Raw genomic sequence first — 23,847 nt, 5'->3', positions numbered from 1 at the left:
TTTCCAATAACCAGCAGCATTTAATATCAAAGCCATACAGCACAGTTTTCAGTTTTATAGTTTTATTGAATTGCATCACTCTACATCATCTAGAATTTCAACAAGATATTCTTTAAAGACCAAATATAATACTTGCATCCCTGCAATAAGTCTCTACACTTAAGAAGAGAAAGCATTTTTTTTTTTACTGAAACATACATTAAGAATTAATATTTAATTAAACATTGCCATAAAAGTTATGTTCATTCTTGAATGCCATTTTTCTAGTCATATATTTTATATAATAGATTTAAGTCTCTGTCTCTTTCATAGGAATACTAGAAAACAAAGAAGGTAAGAAATGCACAAAACCCATTGAGTAGCATTGCCTAATACTACAGCAAAGAAGTTACTGGACATTCAGTTGACATGCACTCAGTTGAAGAATAGAAAAGAACACAGCCATAGAAAGGAAGAGTTATGGCCATGATGTCGGTCAGTTTGGCAAATTACTGATTGGCTTGTTCTCTTGGATAGACTCTAAATAAAAGATGGATGTAGCCTGCATGTCTTGAGTGACGGCAAAGGGAGCAGTCTTTATATAGAAATCTCAGATAATGAGACTCGGTTCTACCTTGCAAGGGAAGCCAAATATTGGGTTCATGCCAGCTGCACTCTGGTGTTCTTGGGAAGTTCTTTTTAAGGGGTTTGTTCAGTCACCATAGCAAAGGTTGCTAGTGGTTCAGAGTAGTTGGGGTATATATTGCAATGGCTAAGGAGGTCGTTTGTGTAGAGCTTAAAGTGCTTCTTTGGTTTGCAATACTTGTGATGGTAGGGTAGGTCATGATCACCCATGCAGATTGTATTTCCTACTCTGGGCCTTTAGGTCCAGGTTGAGTTGGTTTTACAAATGATCTAGATAGAGGAGCTCCAGGTTCGTGAAACACATTCTGTCTGATGTATCTGCAGAGCAGGGTGGAGACAAATGCTGCACTGCATATGCCTAAAACTTGTTGATGACCTTCAGGATATCATTTTTAAGAACCCATCTCAAAAACCGAAGACCAACATTGTGGTTAATGTCATTCTCTCATGACTTTAGTTTTCTGAATGTTTGCCTTGGGTGAAAAGACTGGCATTGGCTAGCTATTGTGTTTAAGGTGAACTAACTGAATTGAGCGATTCTGTGAATCAGGCCTGCATCCCATCATGCACTTGCAGGAGGAAGGAAAGGAGTCTGGCTGGCATCATAGAGCCACAGGCAAGAACCGATTGGTGACATCATGGTGGCTATGACCATCTTTTATATATAGTCTATGGTGTCACGTTTACGGTGTCTATGTTACGTTTCTTGAGGTAAACCAGGTGACTTGTTTCCTGTTTACCAGTATCCCAACAATTACATAAACTAATCCATGCCTACAGAAGCCCTGATCTCAACATATTGTAGCCTCTGCCGTTTAATCTTTTCACAATGTTACCAGGAAACGTTGTGCTCAGCCATGCTTCAGTACATTTCAGTGGCATAACTCTTTCATTGTATGACGAAGCACGGGTTGCACTGAGAAGTAGGAGGATAGAAAAAGAACAGGTTGCACAGTCTGAGGGACATTCAGGAATGTATCAACAGGAAACAGTACTGGTGTTTCTGACCATTCACTTACTATCGATCTCATATACACAACCCAGCCGAGCTGGGCACAATGTACACAAAGGGAGATCCCTTAATTAGAACATGTGGGTTGCACTCAGCCAGGCTTGAGTACTGTAAATCTATGGCTATCAGTATGGTAAATAGCTTACATGTAAACACTAATCCATGCAATATGGCTTTGTTTGTATTGAGAATACAGTAGCTCCTTCTTGAACGCAAATAGGATCGGAGTTTGAGATATATCTATATGTTGGGGTTTTTGTTCCAACAAGTGAGAGGTTAAATGTACCCTGTGGAGTTTTCTTGTCAACAAAGTATTGTGGTTTTAATATTAAGCAGGTGGTTATTGGGTAATCTTTCACCTCGTGGGGTTAATGTAGTAACTGCATACACTATACAGGCTGTATTAACAGATCAAGTCAAACCTGACCACCTCAAGGTACTTTAAGTGTTTAAGTGGCCTTCCTTTCAAGCTTTTAAGGCTACCTTAACTTGCATGACGGAGAACCGACAGACACATCTCATGATCATTAAGTCATGTCAATGTACTTTTTGTATCTTGCAACTTAGTCTCTACTTAGTCACTTAAGGTTTTGATACTTTAATTTCAGAAGTCAGATAATTGCAGAAGTCATTGCATTGCTGAATTCCTCTGAAAGACTTGGTTTTGAAACTTTATCAGGTCCAGATTAGCACCTAGATTTATTCTTAAGCCCTGCAAATTCCATTTTAGTTGGACCATTTCAAAACAACAAGTTAGATGATAAGTGGCACAGCAATAGCCCCTCTTACACTGCTTTCTTCCTTATAAAACAGATTTCTTTATAGCCCAAATCATACACTGTTTTTTTTAACATATTCATTGCTATATTTTTGAAATCTCTGCTCTTTAATGCTGTTAGTGGGCCAAACATCCACAGGGTACCTTTAAAAGAGACACTCACAGGTTGGTAAATACATTTTCACAGATAATGCAATACTGCTTTTGCATGCCTGTTCTACAAGCCTATTGTTATACATATTTCTGTTACCATATATGTAATAATGTTCAACGCTTCCATGTGTCACACAGTCATGCCCTGCTGAGCGCAGCCCGGAGTTCTAAAAGTAGGTAACAATCAACATTAGTGTCAGTGTAGCTGGATCCCCGCTCACTGCCACCACAGTGCCAGCAGATGACAGACTCGCTGTGTTCACAGGTGAAGAGAGAATAGACTCAACAGTGAGGTGGATGGCAAGATGGCACCTTTGAAAGAATAATGCTGTAACGGAGCAGTGATTCATTAACAAGTCTTTACCCAGTTAGACAGTAATATATCTCTACATACTCTCATCATACTCATTGACCTCTAATATACTCTACTATGCTTAAGTCACAATATTCACTCATTTTTACATTGTGCTTTTTTAAAATCTGATTGTTTGACAGTGTAGGGCTTACAGTGGCAACGAGGAGGTGCATGCGGGATTCTGATCTTCATACTGTGTTCATCCCGGGGTGTATGGGGTCAAATCTGTTGCTAAGAACATGGTAATAGCCCAGCACTGAAGCTGTAGCAAAAAGCAAAAACATTTCTAGACTGATTTTATGTCACTTTTCTCCAGTGTGTGTGTGGGCCGATGTGAAGTGAAGACTGAACTCAGCCAGTTTTCAGACTTTACCGAACAATATTGTTGATGTCACGTCCGAATAATAAGCTCATCTGGGTTTTAATGTAAAGGTCGAATATGTCCATCATCCATTTGACCCTGATGTCCTGGAATTTGCAAGAGCTGTAACTTTCCATAATATCCTCCTGTTCATTGACCTTTTTTGCACTTTAAGGTGGGTTCAGTAGTGGCAATACATGTGATCACGTGTTCGAGATATTAATGCTGAGGTGGTTCATCTAACTGCTACAGTATGCTAAGTGTTGTGAAGGTTTATTTCAAATTCAAGGTTATTCTTTCCGTGATGTTCAATAGCTGAATAGACCTATCATCGTGGTAATAATGTCATATATTAATGAAACACAATCTGATGTCTACACCGAAAGTGGGAAATTCTCTGCTTACAGGGAATTTAAAATGCATCAAAAAGAAGTTGTCTTTTAAAACCCTTTACCTGCTCAACCATGTGGTGATGTTTAAGGCTTTATATTCAGTGTTCTTCATATATCTGTTTCGGATGGTAGCTATTTGGATTCAAACAAACAGGTTAGAGAAGCTGCAGCACCTGTGAAGCTACTGCCACTTTCACTGAGGATACGATTTGTACCATAGCACTAAAAGATGTCAGTAAATGCAAATATAATCATAACAGAACAACATTTTCATATGTACAATCTCCACTAGACTTACACAGCTAATATAAGCAACCCATCACCAATTCAGACGAGGAATGCATGAACAGAAGGCAAAAATCAAACCGAGTTTATCTGCATGGAGAACAGTGAGGTGCTGCCTGTCTCTCTAAGCAGTCGCTTTCTCAAGGTAGCGGACGTGTCGCGTCAGAAACGACCCCTTAAATGGCCCTGATGTCAAAGCGCAGGGATTTGACTCTTTAACCCCAAAGTGTTTAGTTAAAATAAAACTACACCGAAAAACACCAGTGGGAATTTGTGTTAGCATCTACACGTGCAAATCCTTGAGAAGAACTGACCTCGGCTGGCCTTCTTCTACTGGTGCCAGGTTAAAACGACATCATTCTTCACAGGGATTAGCTGCTGTAACAGCCAGTAAACCATCAGAGACATTACCCTCAGAACAGCCATTGTATACAGAGTGAATGTAAAAGAGATTAAGAGAGTGAACAGAACAAACGAAGGCAACAAAATCGGAAAATTATGGAGGAGGTAAAATATATTTGGTCATTATAAGATTATTAACTCTAAAAGGTGGCCTTATGGGGTCATCTACTGATTGTTATGTGAGGATTTAAAGTTACTACTGGAACCACTGCTCTATGATAGCACATCTGTTTCTTTCCTATTCATGTACTGGTGAACAGCTGGAACTGTACAGTAAAATAACCGCATTATTCTACCCTTCAGTGGTTCTTCTCTCATATTAAAATCACTTGTTTATCCAGAGCCAATGTTCACTTTCCCAAATAAAGTTCTAGGCTAAATGTCATATTTAGATGGCTTTGGGTAAATAACACCAATAAGAGAGGACAGCTAGCTAAAGACTTCTCTGTTTTCCTGAGAACGCAAACTAATCTGTCAACTAGGTATTCCGAGTCTTCATTTTAATGTCATGGCTGATGCGAGGGTAATTTGGTCAGTTATGAAATAAATAAATAAACAAAGGTCTGCGATATATTCACAGATATAATAAGCAGCTACTATAAAGTGACAGCTACACAGATGAGCTATCTGTGGTGATCAGCTGCATTCCCAAACTGACTACTGAAAAGCTGCTACATGGAAAACTCAACCTTCGGGGTCCTTGCTACATGACAATCTCCACCTTACAGTGGCTCAAAGCTATTAGAAACATGTACATGAAGTAATCCACAATCTTGAAATCCAGCAAACTACCATGATGAGATGCAAACATGTTTTAGTAATCTCACGTTGTAAAATGCACTGTTTGTTCAATTTTTCACCGCAGTTGACACCATTCATTTGCACTATGTAAACATGTACTTACAAAAAGAGTTGAGGGAGTTTGGGGGTTGTGGGGATTGGGGTGGGTGAAACGTAGAGGAGAAATTAAGGTTTTAGGGCTGGAGGGGAAGGAGTTAAAGAAGTGAGGAGTGTCAGGAGTCTTGGCGTGTAGTCGAATATCTTCATGCTCAGTCCCTGTTCACGCTGCACCAGACGGCTGCAAATAGAAAGAGGGATGACGAGTGAGAAAAAGGTTAGAAAAGAAGGAGTTTTTAAAGAAAGCGTGCCTCAGAGTGAAAAAACAATGTGGAGAGTGAGCAAAAAAATAGATTGAATGGAAATGAGAAGAAAGCAGAACAGGCGTGGGGGAAAGAAGAGCGCCAAGAAGAGAAATGGACAAAAAAGTGATTACTAGACAATAAAACAGGCAGTCAGCCAAGTATCAGCTGGGTCACTGACAGTCTGCGACTCGGCGCAGGGATGCCTGCCAGCATCAGTTGTTTTGGATAAAGCAGATTCCAAAGCCAGGTTTCTGTAGATAATGCCAATAAATTTTACATGACACATCCAGGGTTGTTGGACAAACTAATCACTTTCTCAGCATTATATAGAACACTACTTTGCTCTGCAACTGTGCACTATTGCATCACACCTTTATAGTAATATTAGCACATATTGTGTTATCTCAGTATCACCTGCACTACTGATAATTCTACTACTAGGGTAAGTCAGCAACTGCTCAGGGACCCCAAGAAACAGATTTTGGATCCAAGTTGATCAGAAAGAATCTGATGTAAATGTTCATGAAAATTTAAAGGAGTAACTAGTTTGATGAAAATTGGCAGTGTATTTTTTTTTAAATGCACCACAACTAACAACCATGCAGAAATAACATTCTGTATATGAATTACATTAAACTGTATTTAGACATAACCTTCGACTATGACATGACCTTCTGTGAACTTAAATCAGTATATTTCTCTGATGTTCTAGACAAAATGTTCAAGACAAAATGAGGATTCATCAATAATCATAATGGCAGATTTAAATGTATTTATTAATCTTGTATTTAAAAATATTTTGATGTTCCCACTGTTCTCCGTTCTCTGTGGTAGGAAGGTTGTTCCTGAACTCACCGCAGTCTTTAGATTTCGACTGTGTCAGTGTTTTCTGTCTCTTTATGTAAACTGACTTTATACTGTTGAGGTCAGAGCTCAGTGGGGGGCCATACCATCTGCTCTAGTACTTTAATGTCTCTGCCTTTATGTTTGGAGTCATTATCATGCTGCAGAATTATTTTGAGACCAAGTGGAAGAATGTGAGGTTCCTAAAACTGCATATTTCTGTGTGCCCAATGTCGGCTGGCACATCAGACTGTGCACAGTCCATATACCGAGTTCACAGTTTGCATAGGTTTTTGTAACTTCAAAATAGGGAAGGTACATACTACAAGAAAAAAACTACTTGAATATGGAATTGAAGCAATGTCCAAACATAAAACAATTCAAAAAGAGTTATAAAGATCTTCTTGAACTATAAAGAAAGGGAAAATGTGTAATTTCATGAAACATTTCATGATGTGATATTATATAGTATATATTATATGAGAAATCTGTTTGCTATTTCTATTACAGATTATATCAGTAAGGAAGCTGACTAAATATTAACTGATAACTTATGGCGAAGGGGTGGGATTAAATAGGTGTGTACTTCTTCCCACTCCCTTTCGACATGTAACTGAATCAGAACAGAAGCAATATTGAAATGTATTAACTTTATTTTGTGTAGTATTTTTTATCTCTTATTTTCTTTGCTAAATGTACCTGTTTATTGTTTACATGATCGAAATAAATTGACAAACAAACATTACAGGCAACAAAGATTGACCTTTCTTACATGTAACTGTAATATTGTACAAGCAGGTTTGTAAGTATCTGAAAGGATTATTTATCACTGCAAAAGAGGAAAAACTTGGCAATTTTGCTTCAAATGTGTAAAAATCAGAGAAAAAGGAAACTTTGTCTTGTCTTCTTTGTGTTCTCGAGAAAATATCACAAAGTATTCCAAATCCAGATATCGTTCTGGACATTGGTCCCAATTAACAAATGGTTTGGAGGACATTTCAGCTGCAGTGTCACACTGCTTTTGTTTTATTCTCTAGTTGTACTGTTTTACCACTGACCTGGCACGGCTACAGAGGACACAGCCTCCGGCTGGCACAGTGTATCCACCTTCACATGCTGAAAGGCTTTGTTGGGAGCCGACTGGAGGTGCCTGGAATCAGAGGAGGGCATGAGACGGCGCACACACTAAATGACACACAGCATTTCTATATGCACACATCTGTCTTGACTTTGCACACAGCCTCTCAAAAGCACACATGGACTCTAATCGCTTTGCACGGCCCTTAGCCTTTACTGTAAGATTTGAAATATTAATGGTGGGGAGATGCTGTGAGCAGTGGAGCAGAAACTTGGATCAGCGGGCAACTACATCAGCAGCCTCTCCTTGTGCCCAGAATCATTACTAAATCACAATGACTTGAAGCAACTTGAGTGATTCAGCAACTCTGGAGCACGTGAATGGCTGAACAATGTTAATTAAATGTTGGAGGATTTTTTTTCAAACAGGCTCATGGCAGTAATAGAAGAAAAGTGAGAGCTCCTTTTATTGGGTGATCACCAATCAATTAGAACAGGGATAAGAAGGAACGGCGTGCTCAGCTCCAAAAAACTTTCAGGGGACCAAGAGTGCTGACTCAAAGGCAATATCCTAAACAATATGAATGTCTGCGCTAAGTAATGACTTTTAATGCTTTCAAAGTGGATCAGCACAGGGAATGAATCACTTTGAGGCTGTTCCCCGTGTTTACAGATGCTTCATTCTGTCAGTTGCTTTGGATCAATGGTTGGAGCCCGGGTTCGAAAAATGAAAAGTTCTTTATACTGGCACGTGTGACAGATAGAGCTCAGGATTAAGAATAAAATCGGAGCCAAAAATGATTAAAACTCACCTCTTCCACTCCTCCTCGCCATCCCAGAACTCATAGACGACAAAGGATAAACCATCTGGCAGACGCACTGCAGTCACACTGGAGCAGAGGAAAATGGGAATGAGAGGATGAAAGTGGACAGAAGGTGATATGGAAAGTTACGGGTGAGAGAGGTTGGATTCATGATAGAGAATGGTGAAGCAGTGCACATTAAGGATACATTTGTAAAGGAGACAAGAAAGCAGACACGAGATAACAGTTTATATTTCAGAAAATTGCATCTTGGACTTTATTGATGTCACTGCACTTAACACCAAGAATAGCAAATAACATCTATCAGAGTGTGTCATCAATGCATAGAGGTTATTATGTGGGATGTTATGGAGACATTTTGGATGGTACACTTTGCTGTAATGAACTCAGGCTCCTCTGTATGTATTCCAAAGGAGGGTGAATGTGCACATGGGATCTTTGTCACACTTGGCTAACAGCGTAACTCAGTTTTCACAGCAAGCGCCACATTTAAACGCTTCAATGGTAAAAGTGGAACATGTTATGGACATGTTGACACGTTAATGTGTTTTTATATGCCTAACATTTGCCCATTTAACCAACAATATGACGTCCCAAACGGAATTAGGTTTAGAAACAAAAGCAGAAAACCACTCAAAGACTCGCCAGCAATTTTCTTTGGTCTATTATATGCACTTGCGCCTCTTGGTAATTTTCTGGCTCTGAAATCAAGCAGCTGTTGACGTGTTTGAGTAGATCACTCTGTGCGGTGCAGTTTCTGCGTGAAATTACACTTGCACGTCTGCCTGCTCGGGGTTAGTCTCAGGACCGGCACGATTTTAATTTTACCTTTCAAGGATTCCAATTTTCATAGTGCGAGCTCAGAGCTTAGCAAAAACTAAAAAGATGATGCTGTTGTGATTCGCTGTGTGGCAGGCAGGAGAAAGAACCAAATGCAGGACTCGGTACACACAGGGATGAACTCAAAAAGGCAGCTTTAGTTTGCTGTACCTAAACTGGAAAACCTGAAATTAAGACCAGGGAACAGGAAACTAGAAGTTACAAGGGAACACGGAGCACAGGAAAACCACACAGCTACGAGGGACAGCTCGACAACAAAACAGGGACGACAGAGGACTAAAATACACATCGGATAAATCAGGGAATGGGAGACAGCAGGGAAACAGCTGGAACTAATTGGGCAGACGAGGTGGGGAACAGAGGATGAACACAGAGCAGGACTGTCGAAATAAAACAGGAAACAAAACGTAAGAACTAGAAAACCTCAAGAGGCATAACCAGAATTAAACCAAACACAAGTTAATATTAATCAAAACAAAAAACAGTGATCGGACTCCGGACCGTGACAGATACAGAAGTCAGTATACTGCTCAGTAGAATCTATATGCTCAAAGTAGTCGGATTATAACTCTGATCCGAGCTACATCAATGACTTAAAGAAATAAGCTAGTATTTTGGGTGATGTCAGCAGACAAAATTACTTCTCTTTTTTGTAGTTATCATACATGACTGACTTTAAATTACTTCAACTTTTATCAGATGCTTTACCTCAGGGGTCTCAAACTCGAAGGCTGGTGTCCTGCAAGTGTCCATGGCTGTATCCCAATTCAGGGTCTGCAGCCTTAAAGTATGCAGCCTCAACGTTCCTCAAGGGCCGCGTACTTAAAGACCGCTAAGGCCGGAAGTGCGAGGCTTGTGAAATGGGACGGTCTAGCCTCCGTTGCGCTGCCCAGGTTGCCTAGCAACCATGATACTAACCGCTAGAAATGTTTCATACAGCTTTGTTTGACAGAAATGAAGGAGAAAATCATTTGTTCATTTGTTTGTTTGTTTCTACATGAGCTTTGATCATTCTCTGTAGTAAGTAAGTAAAGGCTGTAAAACCAGTTAGTACAAACGTCACATAACTTTGCCGACATGTGGCCAACAGTAATGTTTTAATGTTCTTCGTTATTAAACATTTGCACATAAATAAGTGACATGATATTCAGTACTTACTTAAAGTTTACTCTTCGGGCACCCCTCATCCGCCGTTTTTTTCGGCAAAATTATCCACACCCACCGCCGCGCTATGCATTCTGGGATATGTTGGGCCACGAAGTCTACACCACCACATCCTTAAAATTCAGGGAAATGAAGGACGCATTTGAGGGCCGCATTTCGAGCAGCCTTCGGATTGGGACAGCCTTCGTCGCGTCGCGGTAACGTAATCGGCCTTAAAATGCGGCCTTTAAGGCTGCAGACCCTGAATTGGGATACAGCCCATGTGTCCCTGTTGCAACACACCTGAATAAAATTAGTAGGTCATTTGCAAGAGTATAGAACTTGACAGCATGCTGAAGTGGCAACCCCTAACCTTACTCAAGTAAATTTAAGTGTTTGGAAAAAATGTACTTCTAAAAGTACTTTTATTGCACTATGTTCATTCACTCAGCTGCTGTAACATAAATCAAATGGCTAAATTGCCACCTCAGCATGCAGTCAAGTTCTGTAGTCTTGCTAATGACCTACTAGTCATATCTAATCAAAGCTGGTGCTCCCAAGATTCTTGTTCTTTATCTGGAATTTTGTGCCAAAGAGTGAGCAACTTTTTGAATCTATTTCAAAACCTTTTGGACACGTTCCATGGCATTAAGCAATGGTCTTTGCACCATCTGAGCTGCCTCAGCTACTCTGATCTCTATTGATAACCCCTGCGCAGGGCCCAAGCCTTTACCCATCTGTTTTTCAGAGACAGAGTGTACAAGTTGTTCATAAGGTGATCATTTTAAGAGAACACTCCATATGACTCTGATTAGTGGTAGTATGTTTTCTTTTTTACTTTAAAATAACCACGGCCATGTTTTCACTGACTTTATCACTAACCCTAACCCTTGTTGATAAATAATCTTCTGTATATTCTTCCCATTCAAGCACAATTTTCAGATGATCACAATACCATCTCCCTTCTTCCAATATTTTCTGTAACCTAACCTGCTTTTATTGCCGGCTGTACATGCAGACTACCAGCAGTGTGAAAAGACATTACTGTTATGTGTGTGTGTGTCTGCAGTTCTGCTCTAAACCTGTAGAGGGCACTGAGGGACAGGAGCTGCTGCCTGTTAAATCTTTATAGGGTGTCAGAAGAAATAACTTGAATTGGAGGATTTAAGCTCTGCTGGAGGATTTAATAGAATTTGTGCTTCTAATCACAAACAAACATCAAATGATAATGAGCAGGGACAGCGGAGACTAAATAAAGTTTATATATTACAGTTAGGCAAAGATGAAATTAAAAACTGACAAAGGAGGAAAAAAAGCATTCAGTGGCACACCAGAGACAGAAAAAGACAGAAGTCTTTGCACAGATAATGTGCAAGCTTCCATCTGAAAACCTTGCTGCATTATTTATATTAAGATACCTACAATTACTGTGCTGCTACCACATTTATTATAAAATAAAAAATATACCACAAAATGCAATTTGGCAATGACATCAGACCTACCTTACTGCTGCACCTGTTTTTCCTTTTACCCATGTGTGCTTTTTATTGATTGCAATTAGGACTTGTCCTTCATGAAGAAGGTGTGACTTAAGTAAGGTTTGTTCTGTCAGGTTGTTAAAGCTCCTACAGACTTTGAAGGACATGATGGGATAATAGCATAACTAATTCTTAGAATACAACAAAAGAATGCTACGATGTTCAGAGCAACAAGGCACAAGGACAAGATTTGACATATCCATCTTTAGGTGCTTTTACACAATTCCTTTGACTATTATGCATCACATTTTTTTATACTATGTTTATCTTTTTTCAGCACAGAAACCTTCAGCAGTCTGTTTGTGTGTTTTGCAGATTTTTTTTCTTTCTTGCTCAAACTCGGTCAGGGTTACCCTCCCCAGTCGGCAAAGGCAGGCTGCATAAAATAAAACCAACAGCATCAAACTGCCAAACCACGAGTCAAACTTCGAAATGCTGTTTATTATGAATGTCAAAGCCCTTAAAAGACCAAAGAACCTTGTCTGTAGCTACATTAGTGAGTGAACAGACTGATTTTTGAAGGCATATTACACAAGTCAAATTGACATATCTTTTTAGTTTAATATTCATTCCCTATAGTTCAAGAACTTGTCTGGAATTAGTCTGGTGTATGATATGTAGATGTGACAGGAACCTGATCAAACAGCAGTTTGGGTTTTAGAGGTGCATTTAACATCTTCTTTATGTCTGATCCTGGTGCAAAACATCTGGTGATAAGTTGGAAGTACATTAAACAACTGCAGTTATAAACAGCACTTTGGTTAGATGTAGGAATGGGAATCGAGAACCAGTTCTTGTAGAGAACTGGTTCCCAGTAACAATTCTTTGGAATTGTTAGTCTGCTTGCCTATCGATCCTGCTCATCGGTTCCACTTGCTCCTGCGCTACAATCAGCTGAGCAGCTCTTAAAGCTGCTATGATCATTGCCTTTATATATGGAGCAAATGGCAGTGTTGAATATCTGTGAGGGGATCACTCCTATTGAGAAAAAGAAGATGATTATCAAACAGCTTTGCACTCTCTCAACTCTCTCAGTTTAAGTTGGGAAATTAATTATGATATTAGTCTTGAATGACTCCCAGTATTATTGCTGCTAACAATAAGGATTCTCTGCTACATTTAGCTGTTAAGATTAACACCTCCTTCATCCATGCTGCAGCCCCTTTCAGTGCAGACTGCAGTAACTGGTAGCAGAAAATGTAATGCACCACAGTCAGAACCTTTAAGCCTTGCCAAGGACATATGCAGAACACCGCTATAAACTATGCATACTGTATATTGAGCTGGGATTGGAAAAATCGCAGTGGATATTACAGTCCATTTCACAGCACCCCAAGGTTCAAAGAGATATGGACGGCAGTTCTGTATCAGTTGCAGCACGGGTATATCAGACTTTATACAGGTACAATATTATAAACTGGGTACACATAAGCTGTGCAGCACAGTATTACTATGAACACCTGGGAGTTCATAGCAATGATTTCATAAAGGCACCCTGTGAGAGCTGAACCTCTGGTGTATGACCTAGAACATTCAGAACCAGAGATACAATCAAAGATCAAAGGAGAGAATATTTGAGGGTGCACTTAAGAAAGTGTGAAAAACAGTGAGGTCCTGACACTGAAAATGGAACGCATTAAATATTTAAAATCATACTCGTTACAGTGCTCCTCTCCGCAGCACAACACTTGTAAAAATATGAGTGAAACTTACTGAAAGCAGTCTCTCTGAGCGGAGACGTTCTTCAGGTACTGCTTCAGAGCCTCACAGAACTCACCAAGCTGCTTCTGGGAAACCACCATCTCCTGACGAATCAGCAGCAAAGACTGAAGGAAGAGCAACAGAGACGGCAGTGTCAGTTTTGTACTCAAGTTTTAATTTAACAGCTTACTGTTCTGTTTGCTGTCTGTCTGTTTCTTTATAGTGAAGCTGTATTAATATTTGTACTGTCTCTTTAAAAAGAACATGGAAGCACAGCTTAGGCTTACAAAGTTGCATCTGAACAAACCACAAGACTTCTGGAACAATGTTTTTTGGACAGACAAGACTAAAGTGGAGAGGTGTGGCCTAAAGAACAGCGCCAAATTTGGCAAAACACAAACACAGCATCTCAGTACAAACATTTCATGCCAACTGTTAGCACAGTGGTGGATCGGTGATGGTTTGGATTGCAGTCACTGAGTCTCCTGTATACCACAGAATCCTAGAGTCAAATGTGAAGCTGTCTGTCGGCCAACTAAAGCTTGGCCAAAACTGGGCTGTGCAAGAGGGCAATAACACCAAGCATAGCAGCAACGTTACAATAGAATGGCTGAAAAAGAAAATAATCAAGATGCTGCAATGGCCCAGTCAAAGTTCTGATCGGAACCTGATTGAAATGCCTCAGTGGCACCTTGAGAGAGGCTGCAAATAGGGCTGGGAAAAACAATTATTTTCCTAATCGATGAATCTAGCCATTGATTTTTCGATGCATCGATGAATCTAACGATTAATTTTTCAGTCCGATTCTATTTTGATTTGATTCAATTATCAATTATTTCCCCATTATTTGACTTGTATAGACGGTTTGTCCGTTGCAGAAGCTGCTCCTGGATGCGTTTGAGATCCTGGTGCATAGCCGTTGTGCTTTTATGATAGGCCATTTCCACCTTACAAAGCCGGCAAACGACTGAATCACTTCCTTTTCTGTTAAAATATCCCCATACTGTAGAACTGCGTATTCGGGTGCAGTGATTTAAGTCAACTGCGGCTGCCTCACTCATGTTGCCGCTACTCGCTGCCGCCATGTCTGTTTTGAAAGTGACGACGCATTGATGCACATTTTTTTACGTCAACGTATTTTACGTGTCGACGTAATCGATTACGTTGACGCGTCGTCCCATCCCTACCTGCAAATCTCAATGAACTGAAGCAATGTTGTAAAAAAACTACAGGCAACTGTGGCAATCTGCTAGCAAATAAAGCAATCACTACAAGATTCGCATTGCAGCACTTTCTTTGGAACTAATTTCACCCAGTGAGAGCCAATAACAGCGGATGTATTAGGACCATTGTGGCTAACATCTCTCGAGCAATGTGCATGGCAGGACATGAGAAACTTTAATATCTGAATGCTGTGGAAAACAAACAATTACGTTAACACTAAAAGATGTGAAAGGCGCATTAGCATGCTACTTAGTAGCCTCTGTAGGCTAGCATCAAAAGTAGGTTAATCTCTATAGACTGACATGTTAAAATGCCCAACTTCAGCTTTTAAATGATCATGTTTATAGCCTGGCTCTCTCTCAAAAAAATATGTTTGGTCCCTAGAGCTAATTTCATCTTTCATAAGGGAAGCAAAGTTGTTAAATTATGTGTGGGGCTGGGACAGATGTAGCTGACAACCGTGTGAAAGGCCTCGCGTCTGCTAAAAAAACACTAAAGAAAAAACAACATGGCTGCAGTCAGAATGCTAACTATTATTAAAATGACCAGAAATCAATGGATGATGTCACAGTGATGAGAATCATCCTTTATACACAGTTTTTGAGATTTTTCTTTGTCTGCACCAACACGTCAGCGGGCTACGTGGTAGTTAATTAACAGGCATTTTCTTGACATAGATGCTAGTTTTAGACAAAGCTAATTTCATGTGATTAGGATAGCAGCTGTAGTTACCAGGAGATTTATAAGACACATCTAATTTTTTATTCATCACTTGTTAAATTATTATCCATTTACTAGAGCTACGAGCAATTTCTCTGATACTAAATTGAAATGTGAGGGAATAATACAGTGCCTTTCTAAAGTCCCCGTCTCCTGCGGCTAAAAGCACAGACGTTCATAATTTCACACAGCCTATAGAAATTTTGTGATGGGGGGACTTCCTGGGGACTTTGGGAAATGATGAACAATTAGAGGCTGAATGATTATTAGCTGTTATTGGTATGAATCCCATTTCTAACAAGAACCAAAGAACTGTGTCTTCTATTGTTTTAATCAGATGAGATTAGCTGCAGATGTCTTCAGCTTTTTAATATGCCAGCATTACTGTAGCTCACTACAGTAAAATTAAAAATTAATCCACTGTGACCTAGATAATTCCAGAAGTGTCTCACTGACACAATATGCCTTCACATGCTCCTATATATGCAAATGCACACACTTGTGCCCCCCTCGCGCATCATCTGTCACACCTCTACATCTCTCACTAACACACTGATGATCTTATTTCAATATTATTTAAGGTATAACAATTATGTAATATTTGAAGAGTAAGGAAAAGTCCAATAATAAACTGCACCAGGATTTATTTCCTGTTATAAATCTTTAATTAGATTAATCTTGAGTTGAATGTGCACATTTCAAGTTATTACATGGAAATAATACAATTAAAGAAAATAAGGTTAACACTTCAAAAGTATCCAGAAACAACAGTGCTATAAAATAGGCCAAAACCTTTAAGGAATCAATAAACAGAGCTAATGAAAAACATTACAAATTAAAATGTGGCATTGACAAATGAGAGACAAGTGTTTGCTCTGCAGTGTTGGACAGTTAAACCTTGAGCTTGAAAAGGAAGCCTTTTAACAGGGTTTAGATGTCAGATCTGAGAAGTCTAATACAAGACTGACGAAAGAGCTGAAATGTATAATGGAGCCAACCTTCAGAGGGGTTAAGTGATCAATAAAATAAAAACACTGAATTCTGTATGAAATCAAATCTGCCCAATTTGATGCAACGGAGAAGAAACAGGTTTGACATGGCAAACATGTAACAGGCAAAACATCCCATCAGCTGTTTCTGCAGTTATGCCTGCCCACGTGATGACACAGAATCAGACCTCATTGTCAGCCTGCTATAGAAAACCACGTTTTAAACACGTTTTTAACTGTTAACTATTAATTTTAGAAAGTTTGGCATTTTTGTTTGCATTTTAGTTTAAAGTCACGGTATGCTGCTTTTCTTCATTTAGATCAAGAAAGCAATAAAAGCGTACAATGCCAACTTAAATGTATTTATTTACAAAAGCTAGAATTTTAGGAAAGCTCAGTAATGTCAGCATAACACTGAGCCTTGTGGGACTCCACATGAAGAACCAAGTTAAACACTTTGACATCTCTTCCAACACACAAAACAGAAATAGATTCAAGATGCAGGTGACATCATTCTCTTCTACCTTAGGACTATTTTATTTTTATGCTTAGACCACTTTTACCTCACCTAACCTTTTTCTTCCAGCATACAGCAGAACACCTGCAGTTCTTTTATCAAGCATGCAATCTAGTCCTTCTGTCTGTGCTCCTTTTCTATTGTCCTCATTCTGGGTGCTTGAGAATACAGATGTGATCCCATTCTACAATATTTCAGAAGGCTTTCAGCCCTTTACCCTGAAACAAGACATCCTAATTGTTTTATGGACGTGTTGTTGCTGTTAACAGGATATTAAATATCAGATTGAGCAACTGATTAGCAACTGGAAATAGCTTGCTATCCAAACATCTTAATAAGAGAGCTCTCCATTTAGCAGATATTAGCCACAGCTCTTGCAGCTTGTACTAGTGGAGGCTCTCATTTCATTCATCTCATCTGCATTTGTGCGTTAGTGTGCATCTGCTGATTGTTTTACTGGCATGTTGTCACTTTACAACACAGTTTATCTTCTGCAATTAGCTTAAATTGCAATCAAGAGGCAGTGTCAGTGCTGCAACACTGAGATGCATGAATGAAAACCTGGATGTTGCTCAGTAAAGACTGAGCAACATGTTGTACTTACGTGATTTACAAGGCAATGATTGCATGGGCACGCCGGATTGAGAACGCACAGCAGTGATAAAACTTGACAGAATTATAAAGCCTACTACAGCCCGGCTAAAAACATCAACACACACAAACACGCACAGACGTCCTACCAACTCAATTAGAAACACTACATTGCCCAGCAGCTTCTGTTAATCTAATCACTACCACTCCATTAACCATCCAGCTTCCCTGACCGAATCACTATGATTACATCTGCTCCCTGCTGACTCTGTGGCCCTGCAGAGGTGATAAATCAGGAGACCCTAACTCTGCAGCTCTGTTTTCTCTGTCGCGCTAACCTCTGTGGTAGCGGTCAGCATCAAAGCTGTATCCATGTCAGTAAGAGCGCAGGTGAACCTAAGACTTAGACCAGTTTGCTGAAAAACAAGATATAGGTTTTAAAAAAAAAGACTGCAAAGTGATTATACAGTAATAATCTAAGAAAAACCCGAATAATCCTTATAATCCTAATAATGCCTTCTCATTTCTCCAAACTGGATATAATGGAATTAGGTTAATCATCCACACATCAGATTAGACGTAATCAATTTTATTTTGAAAATTCACAAAACAATATATGCTTTATGTGGTACATGACATATTTCACATTGATTTACTTTTTTATGAGCTTTTATCTTTAGATTGATAAAGATAAGATAAGATAAGATAAGATAAGATAACTCTTTATTGTCACTGCACAGTCATACATAGTACAATAGTACAATGAAATTGGAAAACTGTCCTACGTCGGCACTACATATAACACAACACGACACGATATGACACATCACAACGCAACACAAACAACACAACACAGAATAATAACTTAGTAATAAAAAAGAAGAAGAAGTGTATTTTTATTGCACACTGTTATTATTGCACATTAATTATTATTGCACCTTGTTATAAATATAAATATTATTATTGTTATTGTTGTTTTAAACATTGTTACCTCCCCCCTAAAAAAAGTCCAGGGAGGTAGCCAATCAGGTCAGCTATTTGCATTGATTAGGGCTATTGCCCTGTTGTAAAAGCTGTCCTTGAGTCTATTTGTCCGGGACCTCAGCAGCCTGAACCTCCTGCCAGACGGCAGCAGCTTAAACACCCGGTGTCCTGGGTGTGTACAGTCCCGTAGGATGCTGCGGGCCCTCTTGAGACAGCGAGTGCTGTACAGGTCCTTCAAGGAGGGAAGAGGATGTCCAATGATTTTTTTTTTTTTTGCCATATTGATGACCCTCTGGAGTGCCTTTCTGTGCGCTGTGGTGCAGCTGGAGAACCACACACCGATGCAGTACGTCAGCACACTTTCAATGGAGCAGCGGTAGAAGACGGTCAGCAGCTCCTTCTTCAGGTCCATTTTTATGAGGATTCTCAGAAAGTGGAGACGCTGTTGGGCCTTCTTTAAAACCGCAGAGCTCTTAGAGCTCCATTGGAGGTCTGTGTCTATGTGCACACCCAGAAACTTGAAACTGGAGACCCTTTCCACACACTCCCCGTTGATGCTGACAGGCTGCAGCTCGGACTTCCTCCTTCTGAAGTCAACTACCAGTTCTTTTGTCTTGGTGGTATTAAGGTCCAGGTTGTTATCTACACACCAATCTGACAGCCTTTGAACTTCAGCTCTGTACGCCGTCTCATCTCATAAAGCCAACCTAAGGACAATGTTGCTAATAGCGTCAGTCTGCTCCAGTCCATCATAAATCTTCTGTGTTTTGAGTCTGTACAGCTTACAGAAAGTGGAAATATCCATCACTGCTACTGTCATAATTATTGATATACTGAGCGTTCATGACTACTTAGCGTGTTTGCTTGTTTACAGGAGCCTGACTGACAGAAAGCCCTTCCCTGGGAACATGCACATGTTGGAAATGACAAACCATTTGAAATTAATTGTAACTATTTGTAACTGTCTAGAGCTTTAGGCTGTACCTCCCAGTCTTTCTCAGATGGATCTGTAGTTGTCATGAAAATGCACGTGAATGTGTGTAAACATGTCGCATCAGCAAAATCATCTACAGTAAAATGAAACTATAGACAGTGAAATCCAATCCTTGCAGTGTCTGTGAGTGTGTGTGTGTGTGTGTGCTTACAGGACACTCTTTACTCTATGAGTCTGCTTGATTGGACAAGTGGCTGACTACCACAGTGTCATAAAGACATGTGGAGCCTAGTTCACAGGCTTGTAAAAATGTTATTGATTTCTGTATTTTCCTGTTCCTGTCTCCAGCACTGCATCGACTCAAAAGCCCACTGAGTGCTCGTGGTTAAATGTCAGACAACAACAGCTCCGTATCAGAAATGTTTCCAGAATTTTAGGCACAGCTGGGAAGCAAGGACCTTTCGGGCATGGGGATGGGGCATTAAAAATGAGAAGATTCAAACCAAACCACTTTTAAAATGGTTTGAAAATTCAGAAATGCTTCCCCAGTCCAAATTTGTCAAACACACCAATTCATTCTTTTCCCACAGTGCAAACAGTGAAAACTTGGAAACACTTTAAGACCAGAGTTTGTGCAGATGGAGCTGTCTGTGTCTATATTTGGGCCCTTCCTTTATGTTTTAGTGTTTCCATGTCTTCACAGAGCTGTGTACCAGAAAAACTTCTTCATATGAGGGACTTGACAATGAGAATGTCTAAGAGAGACAATCCAGAACCAAACTCCAATTCCATAGAAAACTGGGTCATCTCTGTGTCTTTGCTTACAACTACTCCAGCAAGTCAGAGCATTTAAATGGTCCAATAGTAACATGGGAAACTGAATCCACTTTATATTATCATTTACATGAGTTTCTTGTTATATGCACATTTTAAAATCCAGATAAACTGAGAGTGTGATTTCTGAAAAGCGTCTCGTGGTGCTTTTTCCTTGCCTGCATGACAGGATTTAGAGAACGAAATGTAACTTCTGCAACAGCTGAACATATTGCAGCTCAATCAGACAACTCACATTTGTGGCTGACGTATTACAGCAGGATAATATACTTAGAGTTTATGTTGCAAAATGGTCATTCCCTCTAAAGATGCTCTAAAATTGGGGACTGATGGGTGAAAATCTTTCTGAAGTTTATAAATGGATGCTGGGGTGGTGGAGGGGGGAAATTTGGCGCTTGAAAAGACTTCCATATTGGGAGGGTGGGTTTGGTAAATGACATGGCGAGCGTTATGCATGACAGTATGTCTGAACCTGCTCATACGCTCTGCTTCTTTAAAACATAAAAAGTAGATTCTTCAGTTTTTCATCATTAAATAATAATTTTGTTGACTCTCTTTCCAAGCACCTACTTTTTTTTATCAAGTGTTTATGATGGAAGAAACTCCAAAAAGACTCACTGGGGTTTTGGAGGAGAAAAAAACAACAACTTCCAAGCTGCCGCTTTAATTTTGCTTTAATGTGGATGATTGCTGATGAATGCCAAAATGTGTGACACCACCTATTTGTCTGCGTTGGGCTCTGAGTAACCGTTTTCTCAATTGATTGTAATTTTGCTCTGCAATTATCAGCAAAACAGAGTACTACACTGTAGTAAACACATAGTATTGGCAAATGCATGTCAAACAAAAAGCATTTCTCTTTCTGTCTCCCTCTTCACGTCTCTATGTAAATCCCCAGTGAGTTTTTAAACCACCAAAATCATCACCTTCTATGAAGGACACACTATGTAGATACTGTGCTATATGTGTTAAGCCTGTGGGCGCTAATGTGTGTGTGCGTGTGTGTGGAATATGCTCTAGTGTGGATTATTATGTACTGGGTGTGAAAATGGGAGGACTAGAGGGATGTGTGGAGGATCAGTCTAGTGTTACCATGGGAACTGGGAAATACCCATTACCCATATAGGTCTTCTATATAGGTATCATTTGATTGTTGGGATTTTCTCTTAGTCCTATTTCCATTTTATTTATGATCCTGTTTGTTATCACCAGTTCTTCTCTCCTGTTATTTCTCTTTGTTTCTCCTGCCATCCATCAGTCCTGTTTTGAGCTCAAGGAAACCTTCACTGATTGATCCCTCATTGATTATAAGAAGAAGAAGGAGGAGGTAACAAGCCACTCATTAGTTTAGAAATAAACAGCATCTCCTGTAGCTGCAATTACAAATACATGACTAAAGTATTACTTGCACTCACCTGCTGACTGCAACAGCAGGAGAAAAAGAATAAATACATAAGAACAAGAGCAGCCCTTCACTTAAAGCAGTGATTGGCAGCCTTCTGGAATATCTGGAGAACTAAAGATCAAAGTAGTTGTTATGTAAGAGTAAATTACTATAATTTTCGATTTCACTTGATTGCACACTTGATTGAACAATGTAAATGACATACGACGTGACTATTTCATGGTGGATCAGTTGACCGCTTGAGGGCAGAGTACGTTTGACAACAGTGACAGATTGTGGGCTTACATAATTGTTATGTCTAACATATTATTGTGCAAACATATTATTACAGAATCAGATGTGCATGCAAGCTTTCTTTTTTGTGTCCATCAGATATTTGGTCATTTATGTTGTGTCAAACTTGACAGCAGTTTTATTACACTTTAGTGTCAATAAATACATTTCTTAAACTGAGCAGCTGTTTAAGTGGCCTTACTCTTGAAATGAGAAAAATAATCTTGTTTTTATTATGGAATTTCAACCAAACCGTTTTCATACCTTGTAACTGGTAAATAAAGCTCAAGATGAGCTGAAATATCCTTTTAAGGAAAAGTTAGACATATTTTCCTAGAATAAGATTTATTTTCTTGTGCAAAACTTGCTTGTTAAGAATATATTTTCTTTTTAGACAAAAAATAAGAAAAAATGTCCATAAACAAGGGCTTTTTTCTACTTTCTTGAAAATCATTTTTTGCAGTGTAGGTAGTTAAAAAAACACAAAAAAACGTGTTTGCTCAAAATTGTGGTAAGTAGAACACATTTTATGGGTTGTGTAGTTTTCACATGACAGAACAAGAGTAACACCAAGAAATATCTGTGTGTGTGTGTGTGTGTGTCCCTGTCCTTTCTTTTCATCTGACCTGCTTCGAAACTTTGAAAACGTGTTGTTGGGGACCCCAGTAAGTAAGTGCAGTGTCCAGCTTGGAGTGTTTTGGATCAATGGTTTGTAAATTGTGGCTAAAGGTTGGTTTCAAGCCAGGTATCTTGGTGATGACGTGTATATAAATGCTGGCTATGGATAGTTTAACTTTCCATGAACATCTACATTTCTATTTCCCTAAAATCTCCATAATAGTTAGGGGAGCTTCCGAGTTTGCTGACTTTTGACATGATACAATTTTATTAAAATGATTACCAATTGATATAAAGATAAAAGAGATTTATGAGTGCAGCTTTAATTTGAGAAGTGATAATCATACCATTGCCTGTTTAAGTTTCCCTCAGTCCTCAGTCACAGTGAAGGGAAAAAGAAGAAGAAGAAAAAAAACATGGAATTTCTAAGTTTAACAGACTAAATTTTCTGATGAATGAAATCTGGAACTGGACCAGGCTTTAGCATTTCAAAAATGAAAACAAAACCAATTAATCAGACTGTGGCTGTAGTGTGCAGCTCCTAGATGTATTAAAATTCCATCTCTGAGACTATTTTAAATGGATCAGCCTGCCAAAATTAGGATGAGTGGCTGCACTGAACAGTTTGAGGTTTCATAATGCACTAATGTACTGCGGAAATCACTTTGGAAACAGTGTTACAGTAATACTGCAATTAACAACTTGAATTACATACATGCACAAATGGCTTGGATATAAGTATTGTATTTAATATCATTTAAAATCATTTTTACATTGGTAGCATTTTCAGTCTGTTGGCTATGGCGAATCCCTGTGTTACTATCAAGTTCCAGTCACTATAAAGAAGCTGTAACTGAAGCAGCAGCTGTACCTGCTTGCCTAACAGCTGAAGTATTTCAAAGGACAGATTCATTTTTAATGCCACCTTCGCTCATTCATTAATTTTATGCATCTCCCAGTGACAAACAAAGCCCATACACTTCTCCTCTGAAATTACCTTTGTGTCTCCCTTGCCTGTCGCAAATACCTTTCATGGGAGCTCTTCCTATTTGTACATTAATTCAGACGAGGTATCTAACTTCAGAGGGGCGTTTCTTCTTTCTTCCTTTCAGGATAACTAACTTTGTATCCTTTCAGATTGCATTACCTTGATTGCTCATATGCAAAGCTCAGTGGGCTGTTGCAGAAATTGTAATGACCTTCAGGTAGCAATGATCATGTGGAATAAGAACTAGGGAATTTTTGCTTTTGAAATATCAACCAGAACCTCTCTGGCCCTGGAGGACTT

General features: G+C 39.3%; 1 protein-coding gene across 2 annotated transcripts in view; it reads right to left on the bottom strand.

The window, feature by feature from the left end:
* The window catches only part of necab2 (N-terminal EF-hand calcium binding protein 2), a 136,412-nt gene continuing 112,565 nt past the window's right edge, over positions 1 to 23,847 (bottom strand). For both annotated transcript variants that reach the window (XM_006797408.3, XM_006797407.3), the window contains 4 exons: positions 13,483 to 13,595; positions 8,237 to 8,314; positions 7,406 to 7,497; positions 1 to 5,440 (listed from right to left, as the gene is read on the bottom strand). In XM_006797408.3, coding sequence (XP_006797471.1) covers positions 5,412 to 5,440; positions 7,406 to 7,497; positions 8,237 to 8,314; positions 13,483 to 13,595 — 312 coding nt within the window. In that variant the 3' untranslated portion in view covers positions 1 to 5,411. The remainder of the gene's footprint in view (positions 5,441 to 7,405; positions 7,498 to 8,236; positions 8,315 to 13,482; positions 13,596 to 23,847) is intronic.

Source organism: Neolamprologus brichardi, chromosome 7, assembly GCF_056152115.1.
Source record: "Neolamprologus brichardi isolate AB-2024 chromosome 7, ASM5615211v1, whole genome shotgun sequence".
In the NCBI taxonomy this organism is placed as follows: Eukaryota; Metazoa; Chordata; class Actinopteri; order Cichliformes; family Cichlidae; genus Neolamprologus; species Neolamprologus brichardi.
This window is presented reverse-complemented; position numbering and strand designations above follow the sequence as displayed.